The 19,163-nt window shown below is 26.0% G+C and overlaps 1 protein-coding gene across 1 annotated transcript; it reads left to right on the plus strand.

Moving 5' to 3' along the window:
* The first annotated feature begins 16,644 nt into the window (after positions 1 to 16,644).
* LOC112750209 (large ribosomal subunit protein uL22y) lies at positions 16,645 to 18,950 on the plus strand. Its single transcript, XM_025798809.3, has 7 exons — positions 16,645 to 16,750; positions 16,841 to 16,877; positions 17,067 to 17,107; positions 17,864 to 18,094; positions 18,177 to 18,279; positions 18,531 to 18,598; positions 18,676 to 18,950. Exons 1-7 carry the CDS (start codon positions 16,748 to 16,750, stop codon positions 18,736 to 18,738), a joined length of 546 nt encoding a protein of 181 aa, XP_025654594.1. The 5' UTR covers positions 16,645 to 16,747; the 3' UTR covers positions 18,739 to 18,950.
* Positions 18,951 to 19,163: the final 213 nt, after the last annotated feature.

Genomic DNA, 19,163 nt, shown 5'->3' on the forward strand with positions numbered 1-19,163 from the left:
TTTAGATATAAATTAGAGTTTAATTTTGATGTATTGATGGTAAAATATATTATACAATTATTCAATTGTCGGTTTGTTTAGATGATCATTCATGTGATCAACGTAAAAAATAGTTATTTTTTATATATGATATTAGTAATTAGATGTACATGTAAATTTATTTGTATTAAAATTTAATTTAAAAAATTGATATATATATATATATATATATATATATATATATATATATATATATAAAACATAAAAAAATGAGCTAACTTGTATTTTAAAAAAATATGTTAAGAGAATAATAATAAAATATTTTTAATATATTTAATATATTAAAAATATAAAAAAAATAACCTTTCAATAATTTTTTTGTCAAACCTTCTTTTTGTTGGTGTTTTTAAAAGTACCCTTATGACATAGGTTAGCAAAATTTTTAAAATACTAGTATTTTTATTCATAATAATATTACGGGAATATAAATTTTTTAAAACTATGGTTCATTTTGTTCTGATAGTATAGATTATGCATGGCACAAAAGATTTATAAAATCAAATTCTTTTTACAAAAAAAAGTCATAGGTTGACAAAAGTCTCTAATTAAGAAGACCAAAGTATCTGTAGATAAAAAATTAAATAATAATATTTTTAGTTATTATTTTTATATGAAAAAGTCTAATTTTTTATTAATAATTAATTTTAACATTTGTTATCTAAAATTTAAAACAATTTAACGTGTATACTTTTATATTTAATTAGGTGTTAACTGTTAAGTCTGTTATACAAATAGAAATAATTAATTTTTATACTTGCTATTTAAAAATAATATTTTTTTCCTGTGTATATAAAAATATAATTAGATATTAGTATAAAAAAATTATACGAATGTTATAAAATTAACTCAAAATTAATTTTTTTTAAAACAATTGAATCCTGATTCTAACTTTTAATGATAACATTAGTATTCTCTCCAAATTATATATAATAAATATTTGAAAGAAGAGAAATAAAAATATAGATTAGAAAGATAAGCGGTGAAAATTTAAAACTAAATAAAAAACTATGTATATAATAACAATAATAATAATATTTTTTATTTAAATTATATTATTTTGTTAATTTTGTTTTCTATAGAAGAGAAAGATAGAAAAAATAGAGAATGAGAGAAAAGAGAGAGAAAGATAAAAATGAAGAATGAGAGTGAGAGTGAGAGTTTGGTAATTTTGGAAGAAAAAAATTTATTTTAATTGTAAAAAAATATCGAACGACATATTTTGATTTGTCAAATTACTAATATAAAATATAAATTATATATAAAGTAAAAATAGTAGAGAGAAAGAAAAAAAATGGAGAGAGATAGATGAGAGAATTTAGGAAGAGAGTTTATTAATTTTGAAAAAAAATTCTCTCAATTTTAATAAGAGAGTGTCGTGTGACACATTTGATTAATTATTAAATTAGATAGTAATATATGATAAATAATGTAAGTATATTTCGATTTCAATTTTAATTTTAATGCAATTAAAGAATGTCATGTTGTACATTTTGATTGTCAAATTAGTAATTAGTCATTGATATTGATAATAATATTATAAAATAGATAGAGTAGTAGGAGGAATGAGAGAAATAGATAAAATATGAGGGAGGAGGGAGAGAATTCTTTAATTTTGGAGGGAAAGATTTGATTTCAATTGCAATGAGGGAGTGACATGTAGCACATTTTGGTTGTAAAATTAGTAAGGATGAGGGAAAAATTCTTTAATTTTGGAGGAAAAGATTTCATTTCAATTACAATAAGAGAGTGACATGTGGCACATTTTGGTTTTAAAATTAGTAAGGAAGAGAGGAGAATTCCTTAATTTTGGAGGGAAAGATTTGATTCCAATTACAATAAAAAAGTGACATGTGACACATTTTGGTTGTAAAATTAAAAATAGATAATAGATTTTTTTTAATATGAAAATAAATACAATTTTTCAATGAAGATATATATATATATATATATATATATATATATATATATATATATATATATATATATATACTTTTATATATTTTTTAAAAATATTAGTAGGAACACTTACCCCGTCTTTAAGGTAAATCCGTCATGTGAATTAAGTTAATAATATTAGTTAAAATTATGTAAAATAAGTCTTTCTAGAATGAAAAATATTGTGTGTTATATTACTTTAGCTTGAGAAATAAGAATCCACAAAATAACAAAGTTTGAGGAAATTAAATAAAGGATGACTATTATAATATATATAATAGAATTTACATTAACATTGTTTATTTCAATTTCAAAATACACAATACTATAATAATATATATGAAAAAAGAAAGGTTTATAGAGGTTTTCACCACGCTATTAAATATAAGAATTTGCTTAACATTGATTTGTTTAATGTTTCGCAACCAAGACTAATTTAGTCTTTTTCCAATTATTAGCGGACAAATTAGTATCAGGCTACGTGTTTATACACAAAACACTATATTCTGCTGTTTTAGACCGGAATACGTGATAATTTTTCTATTGCTATTCCATTTACGTTGTAATCTTTCTTTATAGTTTATACTATTGGAAGCTATTCACGTGTTCCGTTGTACGAATACGGAACATTTTGTTCCTCAATTTTACCCCTTTAAAATATAATTTAAAAAAATATAGATTCAAAAAAAATAACTTCTGTAAAAGAAGCCCATCTTAGTCATGCAACCAGTCTATCATTTTGCCGGTTCGTGAGAATTGGAGTTCCTTATTTGCCCAAGCTAGTTGGAAGGTAACTAGACTTGTGTTGGAGTTTACTAAAAATGCCTATAAGTTAGCTGAACTGGTATTAATTAGGTCATCTAATTAGATTTATTTTTTATTTCAGTCTCTCTTTAATATTTGTTTTTATTTAATTTATTACTTTATTATATATTTTTATGTTGTTATTATTTTTAATAGGTGTAAATTAAATTATAAAAGCCAATGAGTTATAACTCAAATGGCATAGACTTTCCATACTCAATTAAGAGGTTCCGGGTTCGAGTCTCCTATCTTCCAAATTTTTAAAAGCCAATGAGTAATAGCTCAAATGGCATAGTCTCCCCATACTTAATTAAGAGGTTGCGGGTTCGAATCTCCTATCTTTAGTAAAAAAAAAAAATTAAATTATAAAACTATTTTATTTTACTCATTTTTACTTATTTACTTTCTTCTTTTATAATTCCTTGCTTCTCACTTTTTTTTCATAACTCATTTTTTTCTTCTCATATTATAATGTTAGTTTCTTTTTTTTTTCCTTTTTAATTTGATACATACTTGCGGCGCGGGTATAAACATATATAAATACTATTATTTGTCAGTTATATTTCACCTTTTCTTTTTATTTGTTTCTTTCAACCATTTAATTTATATGTTTACACAAATATGTATGTATATATAGATATAAAATTGTAATAAAATTGTTGATAGTATCATAACTACTCTTTTGAACTGAAAATGCATAGTTTCTTAATTCTTGATGAATTGAACAAAAAAATTAGTTAAGGTTTTTTATACATGCATTGCAGGTGATGATTTCTTTCTTTGACTATAGTATTTAAATATGTCATGAACATGTTACTTTATACATAATTTCATAATCCATAATCAAAACCCTCAATTCATAACTAAGCCAACAAGTTATAACTCAAATGATATAATCTTTTATACTTACCTAAAAAATTGCGAATTCGAATCTCCCTATCTTCAATAATAAAAAAAAATAAAAAATAAAAAACAAAACTTCATAATCCATAATCGAAATTTTACATAAGAATAAATATAAAACTCATCCCTATATTTCTCTTTATATTTTTATTACTTCTTTTTACTCCATGCATATTTAATTTAAAAAATGATTATTTTTATTTTATTTAATTTATTATTTTTAATATTCATAATTGCTCAGTTATAAGATTCATAACAGTTAAATACTTAGATTTATATATTAAATGATTTTATTGATTTCTCATCCTATAATAGATTGAAGACTATGAGATAAAAAAAATTAAAAATAAAACAAAAATAATGTATAGTTACAAATCTTGAATTTTTTAAAGTAGAAATGTTGGCTTAGAATTTGTTTCACTTGACTTTATTTATATTGAAAAAATATGTTTTGTTTAGTTTTAAAATTAAAACTCCTCTTTATATAAATAATATTCCTGTGGTCAATGATGATTATATTAAGTTGTAAAAAATGTAAGGCTCTTTCTTTACATTTACCACACACACCTATAAAAATTCATAATTTATCACGTATAATTTTGTTTGAATGGCATAGTTTCTTTATACTCATTTAGAGGTCACGGATTCAAGTCTTAATTTTATCTTTAATAAAAAAAAACTTTACTTAAAGAAAACAAAATATTATTTTTGTTCCAAAATTATAATAAAATTCAAACATACTCCTAATTAAAGTTATCAAATTCAAACTGAAATCCGATCATTAGTTCGAATTGGATTATTATTTGAACTAGTCAAATAATTAATCCAGTCAAACTTAGTTAAATACAATAAAATTCAATCAAATTTATTTAAAATCGATTAAACTGATTCGGTCAAACCTGATCAAGCCCAATTAAACTAAAAAAAATATTATTTTTTATACATAATTTTTTTATTAAATATTTTACGTAAATAAAATTAAATTATATTTATAAATTTAAAAATAGTATTTTATTAACTATAATATATTTTCTATTTCTGTGATTGTTATTTTTTTTCTATAAATACTTAAATAGTATAATAAATATAAATTTATAAATACTTGAAGAGTTATAATAAATATAAACTAATTGATGAGTTATTAAAATTTAAAATTAATAATTAATTGAATATAAAGTAAAATTACTAAAAAAGATATTTATTATGAAAATAAAAAATTAAATTAAATTTTATATAATTATTTAGTTATGAATGGATTAATCGGTTCAACTTGTAATCTATTAGTTGAACCAATAATCTGGTAGTATGATCGATTCGATTACCGATTTGATTATGATAACTATGCTCCTAACATTTAAATTATCCTAATATTGATACTATAATCCAAGTAGTGGTGCACATGGGTCGGGCTGGACATGCTTCAATTAGATTTGGATCTCTAATATCTCACTGAATTTATTTTATCCCGACCTTAAATTGATCCAAAATAAATCAAATTAAATTGTATTGACCAGATATAAAATTAGAAGATACAAATTTATAAATTTTATATAATATATTAATACAAATTTAACTTTGAAAATTAAATTTAATAAATGTTACATCAAATTTATACCAAAATAAATTATTTTAAAGTAAAAACAATATCATATGATATAAAAAGTGTAACATCCTACCACACAAAATTTTACGCTTAAGTTCGTAAATTAAAGGTGATGAGGTATTAGATCTCTAAAAATAAGATTGCATACATAGGCATATATGAAAAGAAATTTAACTAAGATCTTTAAAGAAAAAGTTAAACAAAACAATTAGAATTCGCATCGCACACGAATCGTATGAAAGCGAAACATAAAAAGGAAGTGAACATAGCTTTAGTTGTGTGAGGACTAAATTAGTAGTTAATTCCGTTTTAAACAGATGACCAAATATATGTACACATAACGACAGCGTTAAAAAATTTAAAAATGTCATTTTTAGTAATTTAAATTTAATTATGTATTGAAAAAAAAAATAAAATTTATTAGTGTGTGATGGTGGAAAAATTATTGAAATCCATGATGGACATAAATCATGTTTAGCGATAATTGTATTAGCAAATTATGTCTAGTGAATTTTGTGTACAATTTTAAAAATTTACTATCCTGTTATTATTTATGTGTTAAAAAATACTATTAAATTTACAAGTAAACAGTGATAAGATATACTATAATTTGTGTATTTTTGTAAAATAATTACCCTACTATAATTTACGTATTAAAATATAGTATAAAATTCTTAATAAATTATGATAGAGTAACAAGATTTAGGAATAATAATATTATTATCTATATGTAAATTATAAAAGAAAAGGTATATATAATGAATTTTGAGTTACGATAATTTGATAATTATAATGTTTTTTAATATTAAAATAACCAAATATATTTTTTTGGACACAACAGCATAAAAAAAATCAAATATCATTAGATATTAAATTTAAATCTTTATATAAGGACCAAAGTAATGAATTAACTTTTTTTTTTTGTAAAAACTAAAAAAAATATATGGATTGAAATCAATTCAAAGTTTATAGATTAGATTCAGTGAAGCTACTAAAAAAATAAATATTTTTTCTTTGTTATTAAATCTATTAGACGTACATTTTTTATTCGAATTTTGTGATTTTAGAAAATTAGATGTCGAACAAGTATTTTAAAAAATTTAAATAAGAATGTTATCAAAGTTGTATTTTTAAGTTTTTCAAAAGACAAATTAAAAGTAAAAGAGTTGATTTTGAAGAAAAATTAGCAAGAAGAGTTCAATATTTTTAATTGTAATGTTAATATTTGAAAATTAAATTTTATTTTGATATATATTATTTGCTTATTTTATATAATATTATTTTTATCAAGGTAGCTGCTGAATATGTTTATAATTTTTTACTAAAAAACTGAATGATTTGTTAATAAATATAAAATTAAATATGCTAGGATATGTTACTAATGGTGTGTATTTTAAGAATGGCATAAAGATTTAATTCTCAATGTAACAAATAGTGGCTCACGCCCCCATTGCTAGCCAAGTCAGGAATTTAGAAACTCAACCATTGACAAATGGGTCATTTAGTTTTGCTTCAAAGGATAAAATTATCTTTAAGTTCTTCATTACAAGACAAATACATAATGGAAATCGGATAGTACAAAAGAACATGATGTTCCATGCTAGTACAATGGAATATGTGATAATTTTCCTAAATTATTACATACATAAAATATGAATAGATTATTAAAAATTCTAATGATAGTGGAGTAGGTGAATACATATAAGGATCATTATAATGTAGTTTTTCCATTTTCAGATAAAAATTCATAAGATTGTGTTTGTTTTTGTGAATATGACATAGAAATATGGATAGTAAATATCTAAAAAAATGTTTGGATAGAGAGATATAGACACTAAATATCGTATCTCCAGAATAATTTTTTTTTTATTTTTGTATCCACTTTTAAATGAAAGTCAATGATTATAAAATTTAGGAGGATGGACACATATTTTTTTTCTTTTTATCTATCGATAATTATTATTTTTGTAAAAATTCTAATTTAAACTTCTTTTCTGTTTGGTGGTTCTCAAAAAAATTCTTAGAGAGGTATTCTTTTTTCTATATTCTTTTTCTATCTTTGTATTCTTCTTCTTTTAATTGGTGTAAAAAAAACTAAATCTAGCATCTATTAAATCTTTTAATTTACATAACAAAAAATTTAGAAATAAAAAAATAAAATTTAAAAAAAATACGAAAATAAATTGTATCCAAAAAAATTTAAATATTGAGTTGGACAAAGAATTGAATTGGCAAAAATAGAATTTAGCAGTATAATAAGTATTATTCCTTTATTGTTTTTTAGTAACTCGAAAAGGGTTAGACGATAAAAAAGGAATAAGAGATAAAGAAAAAAATATGAGAAATATGTCTATTTTAATTATTTTGCATAATATTTTAATTTTATTTATATCAAACATAATAATAAATATTACATTAGTATTTTATACATAATATATTATATCTAAATATAATACATAAAAAATAATTTTTAGTATTTTTATTTTATTATTTTTATCTTAATATCATGTTCCGTCTTCTTCACAAAAACAAATGCAGCCTAAGGTATGTACGTTGAAGCATTCGTGTGGTTAATCGATTCACATTGAAGTTCCAAAATTTGACTTCTGAAAAGTAACTGCACTTACCAGTATAGACATACACTGTTCATCCGTGTCAATGGTTTCATAATTTAACATGTAGCATGAAACGTGGAAAAAGGAGAATAATTTGGGGTGGTAAACCACACTAGTAGATAGAGCATATATACAAACTCCTTGTGTAACATCAGCTATATAATCTCGTAAAGAGTGGATGCAAATTACCTTGAGTTATTATCAACTCACAAATTTCAATGAGTCCCTACTCCCTACGAAGAACTTCATAAGTACGTAGTGTTGTAAGTTGTACCCAAGAGTTCCCCCAAACACTTCATTAAAAGGAAGGACTAGGTCGACAACCCTCGGTCACATGAAGCGTTCAGAGGAACTCCAGGACACAACCAACAAATTAATTTAACCCCCCTTGCACATGCTTCTCTTCTTCATGTCCTGGCTAGACAAATGCACAACCACAACTATATTTATAGTGGAAAGATTTATGTTGCGAGAACAAAAATAATTTAAAGGTGTATGTGAATGAATTATGTTTCTTTTGTGGCCATGGAGAAATCTACGTAGTAATGGAGTTGTTTCTAACAAATTATTCTAGTTAGGCATGAATGAATCTAGACATGATTGTGAGCCAGGAAGGAGCGACCTAAAGAGAGATACAGTTATTGTTGTGATTTCTGGGTGAGGGAGTGGGCTCTAGCTACTTGCGAATAAGAGATTCGACATGTTTCAAAAGCTAAACATTGTGAATTTGTGATTCTTCTCCAAAATTCTTTTAGTCGTTTTCTAGTCATGACTTATGTATATAACTTTATAACCAAGTCAATAAATTTGAAAGGTAATGATCGTTGTTTGGAGATCCGTTGTTCATAAACTAGCTAACACATTTATTAAAATTTAACTGGCACTTAACTAAGAAAAAAAATAAATAAATAATTTTATACTATTAAATATAATTTCACATCATTAAAAATATTAATAATAACTAATTAATAGTTATAAATCATAAAATATGTTGGTCTTCTAACACTTTTCTACCTATTTATATTAATGTCTTAAAATATTTTTAAAAAGGATTTTGTTAAGTAGACAATGACTTTTATAAACATTGTGAATAATAGATTCTAGAATTAACCCAATAAAGTAAAAAAAAAAAAACACTCTACCCTAAATTACTTTCTAAACCTTAACATTAGGATAACCATCTGCACACCTAATGAATTGAACATCCTGCCATTACTAACTGTACATGAGTAAATCGAATCAAAAGAAATAACTATCCAAATAAAAATAATGAACGTAATCATCTGCATACCTATTGAATTGAACATCCGACATATACATTATTCATATTGTTTAGTATTCTCATTGTCTACCTATACTTTTCCTTTTAAAAATGTTTATATTTAACCTATATAAAATAAGCTGGTATATCATTTGTTATTTATAGGGTTAAGTACAATTTTTGTTCCTAACATAGAGGCTGAAAATTTATTTCGTCCCCAACCTTTTTTTGCTACAAAATGGTCCCAAAGGTTTCAGTTTATTTTAAAATTATCCTTCGAACGAAAATACCCTTCCCCATCTTCTCCAAAATCAATCAAATGTAAGAACAGAAGCAAAATGCAGAAACAGAAACAGGCAGAAGTAGAGTGCAAAAGCAGAAAGTAAAAGCAGTGAAACAACAATAACAATGAAACAACAACAATTAAAAGAACAACACCAACAACAACAATTGATAGTGAAGCAACAACAAAAATAAAACCAGAATAAACAAAACCAAAAACAAAAACAGAGACAAAACCGGCGAGCGGCAACACTGAACGCGGTTTTCCCTTCTCCATCACAGGCAGCGGCAGGCGCAGCAGCGCAAAGCCCGGGACGCGGGGAGCGGTGGCGCTACCTTCCCTTTCGGATTCTCTTTCTTCCTCCCACCCACCCACCTTCCCTTCCCGATTCTCTATCTTCCCCCCTCCCCCATTCTCTTTTTCCCTCTTGTGTTCCTTTTTTTTTATTTTATATTTTTTTAGAAAAGGATAATTTGGTAATAAAATTTTTTTTTAATAAAAAAATAATTTTAAAATAAACTGAAATCTTTAGGATCATTTTATAGCGAAAAAAAAGACTGAAAACAAAATAAAAAGAACATTTACAAAATATTTGAATTTAAAAATAAAAAAATGACATAATAAATAAATATCTCAATATGTATGAAAAAATATACATACACGTTTCTTTTCAAATAACTAATATTTCAGTTTAGACTTTTAGTTTCCACGTTGTCTTCTGACATTTTTAATAAGATTATATCTATAAAAAAAACAAAGGATGCAAATAAAAAAATCAAATAATACTCCATTGTATATATTTAATTAGGGTTAGAACATAACTTAATAGTCATAATAATTGCTAAACAAGAATATAATAAATTAATTTAAAACTTACGTAATTTTAAAAGTCACAACTATTTGTTAAAATTAGAAAATAAGTTTTTAATTATTGATATGATAATTTGATTTTCTAATTTAACTACAATAATTATGTTTGATTATCGTATAATTTATATAATTTGTTAAAAAGAATCTATATCTGATATATATTTTATTTGATTGAATCTTTTCATATATGTAATATCCATCCATACATTACAATAATTATGTAATATTAATCTACACTTCTAAAGTGAGTGTAAATCAGTAAGATGTTCAATCACAAATAATACATATATTCAATACAATTAGTAATAAATTAATAATTTTATAGTAAATACTTTTTGTAGATTTTATAAACATTTAGAAAGAGAGAGTTTGAATAAAATAATTTTTTAATCTAAAATAAGCTTTTGAGTAAGCAGAAATATCTTTATTTAATTTTTTTTATTCATCTATAAAAGTTTAAAAAAAAAATAACACCGGCATACCTCCTGATTTAATTTTTAAATACAAAAAAATTTACATTTAATCTAAGATACGATAGAATTTCACTATAATGATCAACAAAATTACAAATACCAATCTAAAAATAAAGACAAATACAAATGACGAACCCAAACCGGTTCACCCAAAACCAACGACAAAAACAAATAAATCAAATTAGTTCTACATACTCAAAGATAAACAAAATTGCGATTTCGAGTTCACAAACTAAGATAAACCAAAAATGACAAGATCATATAAAACCAAATTCAAAGACTCAAACTTAAATAAAAACTATTTTATCTTTTCTTCTTAAATCATGCATTTTTTTATTGGCCTTTTCTCAAAACCTTTCTCACTATATCATGCCTTTTTCTTATCAAAGCTAAGGAACACTCAAAAACCAAAATCTAAACATGTGAAATAAGACTTATTAAAGAAGAACAATATCACTGAAATTTTCTTCGTGATGAATCTGTTGTGTTTCTTCTTGCTTGTTCTTGTTGCTTAAATATCTTCTGATGATCTTATAATAATTCAATAGCTGTTTGATAATCTTCCTAGCCGGTGTAATCATATCATGATCTCTTGGAGTTTCTGTTTGGGCTTTCAATCTACGACTTGAATGCAAGTCACATTATTATAAAAGTTCGAGTTAGCACTACTTCCACTGGACATGCAAGGAATTAAGGGGCAAAGAACATACCGAGGCATCTAAATTTAGAATACTGGTTAAATATTGGTCAAAATTAATAAATTTTGTTTGGCTATTGCTAATCTAAATTTAACCGTGATCATTAGAAAGTGATTGATACAAATATATATAACACATTCTTATATATAGAACAAAATGAGAAAAGTGATTGTTACAAATATAACGCATTCCTTTCTCTCTACAAAAATGTATAGGTCTAACTATTTCACATATCATTAGTCATTATCTATGGAGAATGAAATTTAAAATACACGAAAATGATTGTTTAGGGTTTATATTGATCGAGAAGCCAGAAATCATCAGAAGCTGATGATTTAATAGAAGAGTACATCTGAAAGCTCCAAATCATCAGCATCCTCACAACTTTGCATGACGACCACTTCTCAATAACACATACATCTACGGAACGTTTTGGATCGAATCTGCTGCATTAACACATACCTATTAAGTTATTATCAAATCACAAATTGCAATGATAAGTTGAGAAGATGAATTTCAAAACCATGCGTGTCGTGATGTAAGTTGTACCCAAGAGTTCCCCCAAACACTTCATTGGAAGTAAGGATTAGGTCGCCGACGACGACCATCAGTCGTATGAAGCGTTCAGAGGAACTCCAGGAGACAACCAACAAATTAAATTCACCCCCATTGCACATGTTCTTCACTACTTCATGTCCAGGCTATTTATATAGTGGAGAGATTTATGTTGCGGGAACAAAAATAAATTAAAGGTGTATGTGAATGTATTATGTTTCTTTTGTGGGCATTGAGAAATCTATGTAATTGACTTCTTTCTAATAAATTATTCTAGGCATGAATGAACCTAGACATGATTGTTAACTAGGAAGAGGTGGCCTTAAGAGAGATACAGTTGTTGTGACTTCTGAGTGAGGGAGTGGGCTCTAGCTACATCCGAAGGGGAGATTCGACATGTTTCAAAAGCTAAAAATTTGATATTCTTCTCTGAAATTCTTTTACTCGTTTTCATAGTTATGAGTTATGACTACTCATGCATAACTTTATGGCCAACTCAATAAATATGAAAGGTAATTATCGTTGTTTGGACACCGTTGTTTATAAATAAAAGTTTGACAACAGAAAATAATTATTATCATATATAAAAGTGTGACTATGCTAAGTATACATCAAAATTAGTTATTAAAGTTAGTTATCAGTATAAAATATATATTAAAATATAAATACATATTAAAAATAAATTAAACTACGATGAATTATAGAATAAATATGTAAATTTATAAATCTTTCTTTTTATGGGATGAAATAGTACTTGAGAAACTAGCTATGACCCACATTTTGAATAATAATAATATAATAAAAAATAACTACAAAAAAATTTTATATTCTCTCTATACAATTTTAATTTGTACAGTAAAAAATGTCTCTTAAACTATACATGTATTTATACACTAATATATAGGTGGCTGATTTTAGTATATAAATAACATTTTTGATAAATATATTATGTGTATATAAAAAATCAGTTACTAAATTAGTTATTGTTATTATTTATAGATACATATAGTATATTAAACTTATTTTTATTATATATTTTATATTTTAATAAATATTTTATATGAATAATTAATTTAATAATTAATTTTATATATATATTATTTGAAAAGAAACTTACTATTCTCCCTTTTTTTACATAGTATTTTCGTCAAATGCACAATTATTAGAAAATTTGGAATTAGCAATTATTTGAGGATAATATTACTAAATAATTTTTAGTAAGAGAAAAAATAATAATAAAATAATTTGAACGGTTTTATAAATATATATAATTGATAGGTCTTAATAAATTTTGTTTAGAAAAATGAAAGTTATAGGTATTATGAAAAAATACTTAAATGACAGATAAAAATAAGAGAGAGAGTATTATTAGTAGCATAATTAATCAATAAATTATTTAATTATATATATTAAAAATAAAAAATGCTATTTATATATTAAAATTAGTAACTAAAATTAGTCACTAATATATTTGGGTATAAATACATGTATAGTTTAATTTATTTTTAATATATATTTGTATTCTAGCATGTATTTTATATTGGTGGCTGATTTTGATAACTGTGATTTTAGTACACACGTAGTATAACTCATTAAAAATATATATTCAATGCTAAAAATTCATGTAGTTAATTGAGGAATGGAACCTTTCTTAAATTGTGGCTTCAAAATTACAATCATGTTACATGATTACAAAAAACTAACTCTCAATTAGTCATCATGTACGGATACATATTTGATATTTATATAAAAAATTAACTATACTGTTGTAACACAATTTGATTATGTTACCATGACAGAATTTGTTTCTTCTACTACCAAAACATTTAATTATTCCAGTGACAGATTGTTTTTTTGGCAAAAAGAAACAAATAACATATGTATAGATATTGACAAGATTCTTAGATGAAGGTATTGAAGGCAAAGATGAATCACATAACAATGAAATGGAATTGCATTTATCTTAGTTTGCTGTTGAATCAATTGAATGCTGGAAGGAACAGAGGTTTAATTTGGTGTAATAAACGTTAGCCACTTGATCAACTGCTGAAATGTGTATAACGTTAGTAGATTCTGGTTCATCCTCTCACAAAGAATTAGAAATTTGAGCTTGAAATGCTTGCTTCGACTGTGTAAGATGGGAATGGCTGACAATTGGACGGCGCTTAGCGCTGGCATCATCATCATCAGTGACACAACTTGAAACAAAATTTTGGGAGTCAAATAGAAAATAATTGTCAAAATGTTTTTGATATGGACACCATTTAAAATAAATTCGTTTAATCTCATTTCTCTGGTTTGGGTAATATTGCCAAATTTAAAACCGTTTTTCAAGATCTCATTCCAAAAAGTTAAGGTTAAAGTCATCATATATAACTTTTTGAACTTTTGAAGGTTATATCTCACTTTCTTCGTAATTCATTAAATCTACAGGTGTTGATATTTTAAAAGTTATATGTTTTCCTTCTTAAATATTAGCCTTCATCTTAAAAAATATATTAATTCTTTGATTTTTCATTATTATTTTATATAAAAATTTAAATATATATCCTGTAAAATATATAAAAAAAAAGTTAGAAGGACAAATATTAAAATTTATAATATGTATTGATTTTTTTATCAATTTATTAATACTTATTGAATATTCTATTATTTATAACAAAATTAAATTAAATAAATAATAAAATATAAAATAATATTAAATTAAATAAATAAAAAATATCTAATTTTTTATATTTGAACTTAAAGATAGAGAGAGTGTTGTTTATTGAACTTATTAGATACTTTAAGTCATAGTAAAGTATTTAAGTCAATTGAACTATTTTTTATCTTTTAAAAAAGTACTACTAAATTTTTTATAAAAAGTTTGGAGGGGCCATGGCCCCCTTGTCTGAACTAAACTCCATCACTAATCATCATAGTAAATCACAGGTGTTGATGGAAGCTTGTATTATTGTAGTTCATTATGCAATTTTCGGAACTAAAGAATTTCAGTTGTTGTGTTAGAAAGAGTTGATAAACTATAATTTTATGGTTTATTTTGGATTGAATTGAGTAGATTTTATCAATTTATTTTATATTTATTCATCGAAATAATATAATTTTGTGAATTTCTCCTAATTACGATTAATGAGTAAAAATATACTTTTTAGTCCCTTAAATTGCTAAATATAATTCACTTATATTCTATTCGATGCCTTGATATGTTTATTAAGTGATTTCAAGCTTAGAAGATAAGGATAACTTGAAGAAGTGAAGAAAAAAGCATATAAAAATAGAGAATTCATGAAAAAATAAAATTTTGAAAATTTGCCTGGTTGCACGCATAACTGCCAGAACGTGATTTACTTAAGTAAATACGTGAGTCATGATTTCAGGCCAATTTTGGGTCCAATCCAACTCATTTCTAAAGTATTTCATGCAATTTTCAAGAAGGATCAAGGGATAAGTAGAAATTAGTATTAGAATAGTTTTACATCATGTTTTAAGTTTGAATTTTAGAAAAAAAAAAAAAACTCTTTTTTCTTTCTAAAATTTAGGATAGTATTAGATTAATTTCTCTTAGATGTAGATTTTTATTTTTGATCTTAAATAGTTCTCTTTACATTTTCTTGTATTAATGAGAAAGAAACTTTATAATAATTTAATCATCAATTGCTTTGATGAATATATAGTTATAATTCATATCTCTATTTGATGAGAATTTTGGTTGATATGATGTAATAAAAGATCAAAATTAGTAAAATTAAAAAATATTAAAAATTATGCAAAAAAAATAAGAGAGATTTATTTATGTATTATTTTGACTTATTTTTTAAAATTTTATGGATAAAAATAATTTACACATGTATCTTCAAGAATTAATTGGACTCTACATAAATTTATCACATATTATTGATACGATATGTTAATCAATTATTTTATAACACATGAAATTAATCTCTCATATTATCATGTTACATGATACTTAATATGATACATTATTATTTAACTAAAAAATAACTAATTTGACTTAATATTGTGTCTTTCAGACATTAATTTAATTAATTAATTTTTTAGAAACTAATTTAGACATTGAATAATCTTTTAGTAACGAATTTAAATATTAATCCATTAAAAAAAACTTAAAAAGCTATTTTTTTTAGAAAATCTTGCAAAAACTTTATATAATTAGTGTGGTCATGACTCATGAGGACATATAATAAGTCTGGGTTGTTTTACCGGCCCAAAAAAAATAAGAGAAGAAAGCCTTATGAACCAAAACAATAGTAGTACATGACCCTCATCCAAAAAAAAGAGCACATGATCAAAACCAAGAACCGGAAAAATAAATAGTAGAAGGCGTCGCGCTGCTGCAGCATTGCTGGGGAAGGCGCCATGTAGACGACGGCGGGAAGAACCGCGACGGCGAGGAAGCATTCAGATGAAGGCAGCAGCTGGATTGGAACGGCCTCGAGGCGCAGGCGCATAGAGGAGATGGGAGAGTTCTGTGATCGCCGGGTCTGGTGTTTGGGTTGGGGCTCCGATTTTTGACATTTTGGGCCCTTATGTGGGCCTGAACCCTGACCAAAAAAACCAAACCCAAAAAATGAAATAGGGTGCAGCAGGTATGCAATGCAATATATAATGAAAGAAAAACCCTAATTAGAAGGATCCATCTGTCTTTGTTAGCCTCGCGAAGAAGAAGAAAAAACAAGCTGCAGTCGCCATGGTGATCAATGTTTCTTGTTCAATCCTCATACTTAAAATTGACATTCTCCATTCTTGGATCTGTTCTCACTATGAACTCTTGTTTTTTCAGGTTAAGTACTCCAGAGAACCCGAAAATCCTACTAAGTGTATGCTCCAATTCGGTTTCATCGAATCTTCAGATCCTCTTGGCTTATATGCAATTTATTGCGCGTTTTTTTCTCTATTTTTGTAAAATTTGCATTCAAAACGATGTTCACAGTTATTTTGCTTTACTTTATCTTTTTGGCTCAAATTGTTGATTTGAGCTTAACCTGTTGTAATGATTGCAACTGTAGCTTGCAAGGCTAGAGGCTCTGATTTGAGGGTTCATTTCAAGGTACAATGTTCTATTTTCCTTCGTAATAATTTATTGCTCTTAATATTAAATGCCTAAATTTTAGGCCTAGGCTAAAGGATATTTGTAGCTCTCTGTCATGTTTCATGAATTTCATCCATTTCTCTTTATTTATTTGTGTATGTGAATAGATGGGTTTTTGGAAGTGGTGGTTTATATGTTGTGTACAGTGTACTTGTGTTAATGGCAACTAGGGAACCTCATAAAATGCGGGTTTTGTTGCCTATGTGAACTTGCTCTCTGATCATGTTTGGGATTCACGTCTGCTCTAATTTTATGGCAGATGATTCAGTAGATATTAGGGATTGTGAGCTGGTATCTCTTGCATGCCTCAGTAACTGGAATTGTTTAATTAATGACCTTAAGTGTGTTTGTGTGCTGGGTATATAACTTTATCTTGCTTGCCTCATTAACTGTTCAACCTCTTGCCTACCTCGCATGCTTTTCCTCCGTCTGCTGATCTCCTCTAAACTTCCAACTTGCAAAGCGTAGTGGCTGATAATTTCTGGTTTAGTTACAAATCTGATTTATCAATTGATGCTTCTATTTGTTGGTCCCTTGTAAATCATTTTGTACATTGCTTTATAATTATCAGTAATGGGTTAATTTATTTGTCCCTTTTGTTGATGAAAGTTTGATTTAGCAAATTCCATATTAATGTAAATAAAAAGATGACTTATATTATTCATTCAATTATTCTCTATTATTGAGTGGGAATTAAGAAGTTTTATTTTACAGAACACTAGGGAGACTGCCTTTGCTATCAGGAAGTTGCCGCTTGTTAAGGCAAAGAGGTATCTGGAGGACGTTTTGGCCCACAAACAGGCCATTCCATTCCGACGCTTCTGTGGTGGTGTTGGGAGGACTGCCCAGGCGAAGAACAGACATTCCAATGGACAAGGACGCTGGCCTGTAAAATCAGCTAAATTCATTCTTGATTTGCTCAAGAATGCTGAGAGCAATGCTGAGGTGTGTGTGCTGATTTGCATGACCGTGTTTGATTTTCCATGGCTTGCTTTTGTTTGAAACTCATTTGTTTTTGTTTGTGCAGGTGAAAGGTTTGGATGTGGATGCTCTTTACATTTCCCACATCCAAGTCAACCAAGCACAGAAACAAAGACGCCGCACCTACCGTGCTCACGGAAGAATCAATCGTAAGTTATAATCTTAGTACTCTAACTAGGGTGATTCCTGCATTTTGTAATTCTATTTTTATCTTTTGGTTCCTTAATCTATGGGAAAAGGAGCTCATATTAATAACAAAATTTTTCGCACTTTAATCTCCTTTTATGATATTGATGTTTAATATGATTATAAAAAATAAGTATATGAAAATTGGATTGGTTAATTTTAAGAGTGTTGCCATTGCATTCTTCATAATATTAGTTATGACTTTTGTTGTCAGCCTACATGTCATCTCCCTGCCACATAGAGTTGATCTTATCCGAGAAGGAAGAGCCTGTTAAGAAAGAGGTATTGATTTTAACATGTTTTAGAAATTTTGATTTGCTTTTCTTGTTGCATCAAATGTTCATTTATTGTTCTTGTAGCCGGAGTCCCAGTTGGCAACAAGCAAGAAGTCTCAAGGTCTTCGCAGTGGTGCTTCATCCTAAATTGCTTTCGAGGCAGATGATTGAGTTACTAAATTCCTAGGGTGTTAGTTTTGTTACTCTGTTTGCCACCCTATATTTGTCATGGATCGTTTTTTAGAATGAACAACAATTTTGTTTCACATATATTCTGCGAAGTTAATTTGAGATTATGGGACATTTGTTTCACATTTATTAAGTTTTAGTTAAACTGAGAGTGAGTTACCTTATGTTAATTTGCTTCTATTCCTAAAATGTTCTTTAAGGTTGCGTTTGTTTTTGAGAACAAAACAGGACAAGACACCGAGAATAGGACAAGACACTGATGAATAGAACAGGCTGTGTTCTTGTATTCTATTTGGTGATAAATTATGAAAATCTAATTTATTTTCATTTTTTTCATTCAAAAAATTTGAGAAGAAAAATATAATAATAAAAAAATATAATTA

The sequence above is a fragment of the Arachis hypogaea genome, chromosome 15 (assembly GCF_003086295.3).
Source record: "Arachis hypogaea cultivar Tifrunner chromosome 15, arahy.Tifrunner.gnm2.J5K5, whole genome shotgun sequence".
Lineage (NCBI taxonomy): Eukaryota > Viridiplantae > Streptophyta > Magnoliopsida > Fabales > Fabaceae > Arachis > Arachis hypogaea.